The 6,149-nt window shown below is 44.7% G+C and overlaps 1 protein-coding gene across 1 annotated transcript in view; it reads right to left on the bottom strand.

The window, feature by feature from the left end:
* The window catches only part of WAPL (WAPL cohesin release factor), a 129,786-nt gene that overhangs the window by 83,386 nt on the left and 40,251 nt on the right, over positions 1-6,149 (bottom strand). Inside the window, exon 3 of the mRNA XM_019555888.1 lies at positions 2,999-4,048. Coding sequence (XP_019411433.1) covers positions 2,999-4,048 — 1,050 coding nt within the window. The remainder of the gene's footprint in view (positions 1-2,998; positions 4,049-6,149) is intronic.

The raw sequence follows: 6,149 nt of genomic DNA, 5'->3' as shown, positions 1-6,149 counted from the left end.
GGGAGGGAAGGGAGGGATGTCCCTGCTCAGAAAAGAATCTGTAAAAGATTAGCTTTGTCGTCTGGTGCTACCACCAGATTACCAAACATGTCCTGCAGAGGCCTGTTACTTTTACCTCCTATGTATTTATAAAAGGACTTCTTGTTATCTTTGATCTGGGTTGATTGTTCCAGTTCCATCTCTGCCTTAGCCTTCCTAACAACCCCCCTACAATCTCAAGCAGTGGAGGTATAATCCTCCTTAGTGATGGCCCCTCCCTTCCATTGGGTGTACGCCTCCTTATTTGGCTCCGAGATCTTCCAGGATGCTTTCGGTGAGCCATGGGGGCTTTTGAGCACTGTAGCCCCCTTTGATCTGCATGGGGATTGTCACCCTTTGGGCTTGGAGGATTGTCTCCTTAAGAAACGACCACTTTTCTTTGACTCCTCCCCCCCGGGACCTCAGTGCCTCCCTGACTAGTCTCCTTACCTCACTGAAATCCGCCCTCCTGAAGTCCAGGGTTGCTGCCTTGCTGCAGGCTTTTGACACCCTGTGCTGGATGGTTAATTCCAGGAGGCAATGATCGCTATTGCCCAGGTGGTCAAGCATCAAAGGTCGCTAAGCAGTCCTCCACTTGAAATAACTGCCCATCCCTGCCATAGACTGATTGCTAAAGAGGCTAGAAAACCACACCATAATTAACATCCCTTTGGGGGTCAATGCTTGTGGGAGTTACAAAGCAGACAGCAGAGTAGGGGCTGAGGGATCTGCAGCCACCCAAAAATTCACCATAGCTCCCACTGCCCGCCTGGAGCAGCCCCAGCCCTGTCTGCCCCACCCCACGCAGATCTGAAGCCACATGCACATGTTCTCAGACCAGCAGTGGTAACCGCTAGCTAAGCTACCAGATGAGCAGCGCACAGTGTTGGGAGCCACTGTCCCGTCCTCCCCAACCCGGCCCTGGCTGGGCAATGCTTGTCCCAGCCCCAGCCCCTCCCTCACCGTAGAGGGGATGTTGATCTGCACCCCCTGTGCCCCGTCCCTTCCCCCTCCACCACCTACCAGCTGGACACAGTATCGACCATCATATAAAGGAACCAATCCAACATTTGTAACACTGTTCCCATAGGAAAATTGGTTCTGAGTTATGACATCTCAACTTAAGACACGATTTTCAGGAACCAATTGCATTGTAAGTCTGAAGACTGCCTGTGCACGTTAACACAGGGGTGTTGAACTTGCAGCCCACGGGCCATATCAGCCCACAAAGGCTCTCTATCTGGCCCAGTAGAGGGCCCAGAAGTTGTATTCTTTTGCTTTGTTGGGTAAGGCTATCAGCAGTGAGCGTGACAGCTACCGGCACACTGCGCTGCGCTCCACTGCCTCTGCCAGAGCCTGGGCCTTTGCCACCCTGGTGACCACTGAGGTAGTATGCATGTCTGAGGTTGGATCTGAACCAGCAGGAGCCACACAGTCCAGATCCAGCCCAAGGTCCCAAACAATCCCTACATTAACAGATATCATGCACCTTTAACTAAAGGCTTCTTCAACACTAAGGAACAGCCAGAAATCCAACTGAATAACCTTGATGTTTCTTCCTATAGAAAATATATTTTTGTTTTGTAAGATGAATAGCATTAAAATCTTTCAACCAACCCCAAGTCACCAGAAAAGAATTTTTAAAAATGCATATATTTTTAAAGTATAACTTATTTACACTAAATATTTATCAAAGTCTTGGCAACCATGGCCACATAGAGGCATTCAGTTTTTCATGGGAGAATCACTGTTCTCCCAGCAGAAACCATGAGTGTACAGAAGTTCAGGATTTTGCTGTCAGAGCAAAAATGGCCACTCCAGGAGAAAAATAACCCGAGAACAACCAGTGTTAAATCACTCCAAGAAGAGTTTCTCCCAGGACAGGAAGTACCACAAGACAGTCCTTCAGTATACAAGGGTGCTTTGTTCCTACCATCTCCTCACTTCCCCAAGACAGCATGTCGCTTGGGCAGGGCCTATTGCTTCAGCTGAGCAGGGAACAGAACACGTTCCCCACCAAATCCCCACATTGTGCTGCAGGGAGACAGGCTGGATTGCCTAAGCAGGGCTGCCCTGTGCATTGCTGTTATCCATCTCCAAGCAGATTCTAGGCAGAACACACCAAGTGCACACACAGGCGTCTCTGGCTGCTCTCTGCACTTTAAGCGTTCGGTATTTGAATATCTGTCCAGATTGTCTCCAGGTAAGTTCTTCAACCAGGAAAACAAGCCTGGGAGAACTCTCCCAGATCATATGAATGTGTGTACACAGCCCAAGTTTTGGCTACATAAATAAATGGCTAAAGAAATGCTTTCCACTCCAAAGTTTGAAGTTACAAAGGTGAGAAAAGTCACAATGGCAGTAGTGTTTACGAATGTATCCTCTGCCTGTCTGTATGCTATCCATTTAGAGCAAACTTAAGGAATTTATGTTCAAGGATTACAGCCTTTAAGACTGCTTGCCCAGAAACCCATTTTAATCATACTAAATTGTCCAAAGTTAACCCCTCTCTCTCTTGCTAAGAACTCAACAACTTGAGACAGATCAGAGGTCTATCGGTTTGGACCACACATTACCAGAAGCATAGTCTGGTTTTCACAAGTTCCCAGACACCAGAAAGTGCTCCTAAAATCCTGCCCCAAAAAGGAAACAATATTATTATGTACATGCACAGGGAGGACAGAAATGTCACCTCAGCTACCGAAACTGAAAAGCTACATCAAGGATCCTCTGGTATTCAGAGGGCAGGGGTGTTGCTGGTCAAGCAATTCAAAAGAGGACAAAAGGACTTCCAGTCATTCTCTCATGCTCCCTAAAACCTCTCCCCCAAAACCCTCTACTGAGATAACTACAGAAGTATCAGGAACCAACAAGTACAGGAATTTAGGATACTAAGGAGGGCAATTTAACAGGATTACAACAATTTAAGGTTAGGATATAAACAGCAAGAGTATACAGACTCCAAGATACCCCTGCTTACCTGTATTAGCACTCATTTGACTGTCCTGGGAACAATTCTCATTTCCATCAGAGCTGGTCTGCAGTGAGCAGGACGGAGCTGTTCTATTTCGTTTTTTGCTAGCTTTCCGTTCTGCTAACTGCCAGTCATCATCTTCATCCTCACTTTCGCTCAAGTCATCAAACCCAAAGTATTTAATTTTATAATTGGAGCTCCCAGAGCTTTTAGAGCCACCTTCATCTCCCCCTCCCTCATCTTGGTCATCAAACCCAAAAAACTCCAGTTTGACATCTTTTTTGGATTTGGTATTGCTTGGTCGAAATCTGGTTGTAGTCTTGGTGGTTGCAATGTCTGCCTTTTTCCTCAAACGCCCAGCTTCTCCCAAGTCAGTAGGAGCTGCTGTGGTGAATTCATCAATACGTTCCATCGTATCCTGTATAGTAACATTACAAACTGACAAGCAAGATGGATGGAGAACAGTGTAGTCTCTAGTCCGTCCAACTGCCCCTCTAAAAGTGGTCCCACTACTTAAACCAACTTTTCTTGCTGAATTCAGACCATCACTATTTGACTCATTATTTACTTTGGATAAAGACTGACTTGTGCCATCCATTAGCCTATCAAAGTTTGTTGCCCCCTGTGGCTTTGATTTGTTGGATCTACAATATGTCCTGCAGTTGCTCGGTCTAGGAATAGTTTGCAAAAGTTCTTCGCTAATGGCTTCCTTTGGATTTTCCATATCTTCTTTATCAAATTCCTCATCCTTGTTCTTCATGTCTGGGAGAGGTTCATTATCAAAATCTAACATGTACTCTGCAGGTCTCATGTCTTCAATATCATTATTATCCCATATATATGAATGAGTTCTTAATGATCCCTTCATCTGAGAAGTTTCTGACAGAGAGTCTGCACTCTTCTCAATATGCGAGTCCCAAGAGTCATGCAAGTTCTTGGTTTCAATGTAGCACCCAGAAACATCTATGGTTTCGATACTGGTTTTATTACAGTCTTCAGCATTCTTGTAAATGAAATGACTGTTCTCATTATCCTCATTAAAATTCTCCATTTTATCTATAAAAGAGGAGAGAAATTATGAATACAGAAGCAATATAAATGGAACCATGTTATAATCATTCATCATTCATCTAACATGTATGTAGGTTAACTGTCAGCAATCTCACCGTAACACATTTCAATGCTTAATATCAATGAAATCAGTAACACCAATAAAAGTTATCCATATCCATGCACATGTATGAATTTCAATACTCCCTAAACTTTGTCACGTAGATCTTTGAGATCCAACATCATGAGTTTTTGGGTTACTAAAAATAACTGTTAACTCCATTCTCTGAACGCTGAAAACTATTAGCACCTACATCTAGCTATTTACAGCAATTCATAGATGTTAGGGTCAGAAGGGACCTCAATAAATCATCAAGTCCGACCCCCTGCATAGACAGGAAAGAGTGCTGCGTTCAGATGACCCCAGCCAGATTCCCATTCAACCTCCTCTTGAAGACCCCCCAGAGCAGAGGAGAGCACCACCTCCTTTGGGTGCTCATTCCAGACCTTGGCCACTAACTGCGAAGAAGTTCCTCCTAATGTCCAGTCTAAATCTGCTCTCTGCTAGCTTATGGCCATTGTTTCTTGTGATCCCCCAGGGGCGCCTTGGTGAGTAGAGCCTCAATTCCCTTCTGCGCCCCCATGATGAATTTATAGGCAGCCACAAGGTCGCCTCTCAACCTTCTCTTGAGAAGGCTGAAGGGGTCCAGGTGCCTTAGTCTCTCCTCATAGGGCTTGGCCTGCAAGCCCTTAACCATACGAGTGGCCCTTCTCTGGACCCTCTCCAGGTTATCCACATCCCTCTTGAAGTGTGGCACCCAAAACTGCACGCAGTATTCCAACTGTGGTCTGACCAGCGCCCTATAGAGGGGAAGTATCACCTCCTTGGACCTATTTGTCATGCATCTGCTGATGCACGATAAAGTGCCATTGGCTTTTCTGATGGTTTCGTCACACTGCCGACTCATGTTCATCTTGGAGTTTGAGAGAGAGGGGCAATCAAAAATAGCAAATCAAGTAAATAACTAACTCTCAAATTTCAAAACTTTAGTTCTGACAGGAAAGTCAGAATATTGTTCACTTCGAATGTATTTACATACAAATATCTATGCACACGGAGACCAAAAAAGCCTTATGAAGAACGGTAAGGGAATACAGGTTATAGAAAGAAATAATCCTACAACAATTCCCAATTAGGTTGGGGAGGGGAGAGAGGGACAAAAACTAAAACTAAAACAAGCCACAGACACCTTCACTTGGTCCCTTGAAAATATTAGTCTTTACCAGCCTAACTTGTTCTTAAGAAGTCAAGCTTTCATTAAGACAAACAGACATCTCAAAAGAGTTTGAGAACAGGTAGAACCTCCAAGGTTTAATTTTAGGCAACTGACATGTATTAGATTACAGAACTAAATGTATTAGTTAAAATATGTTAAACAAAAACATACCAAATGGAAAGGGATGTAGTTTAGTACTAGAACAAGCAATTTAAACTACTAATAGAAAACTACAAATAAAGCCAAGAAATGACCAAGAACTGCAACAACTCTGTTTCTGTGGTCACGAATTTCCTAATATAGTATTGGTTTACTTTCCCCGATTAATCAGATGCATATTTTCAATTCAAAGTACATTCAAAGGCCATGAGATCAGAAGGGTTGAAGAGAACATAATATTGTCTTAGGACTCCAGTTAAGTCCTCATTCTTTAATCATTTTACAGACGGAAATGCATTAAGCTCTCTCATAATTTCATAGTAGGTAGGGCTGGAAGGGACCTAAGCAGATCATCAAGTCCGACCCCCTGCCATGGCCAGGAAAGGATTCTGGGGTCAAATGACCCCAGCTAGGTGGCTGCCTAGCATCCTTTTGAAGACCCCCAGGGCAGGGGCAAGCACCACTTCCCTTGGAAGTTGGTTCCAGCTCCTAGCCACCCTGACAGTGACGTAGTGCCTCCTGGTATCTAGCCTGAATCTACTCTCAGTCACCTCTTGGCCAAACTGCCCAGTTGTGGCCTTGGCTCCACCATGATCCGCTGGCTGGGAAATTGGCTTCGTGGTCGGACCCAGAGGGTTGTGATTGATGGCAGTCACTCATCATGGTGCCCT

Source organism: Crocodylus porosus, unplaced genomic scaffold (genome assembly GCF_001723895.1).
Source record: "Crocodylus porosus isolate Cpor-Errol unplaced genomic scaffold, CroPor_comp1, whole genome shotgun sequence".
In the NCBI taxonomy this organism is placed as follows: domain Eukaryota; kingdom Metazoa; phylum Chordata; order Crocodylia; family Crocodylidae; genus Crocodylus; species Crocodylus porosus.
Note: the sequence above shows the minus strand (reverse complement) of the source record. Positions and strands in the feature narration are given on the sequence as shown.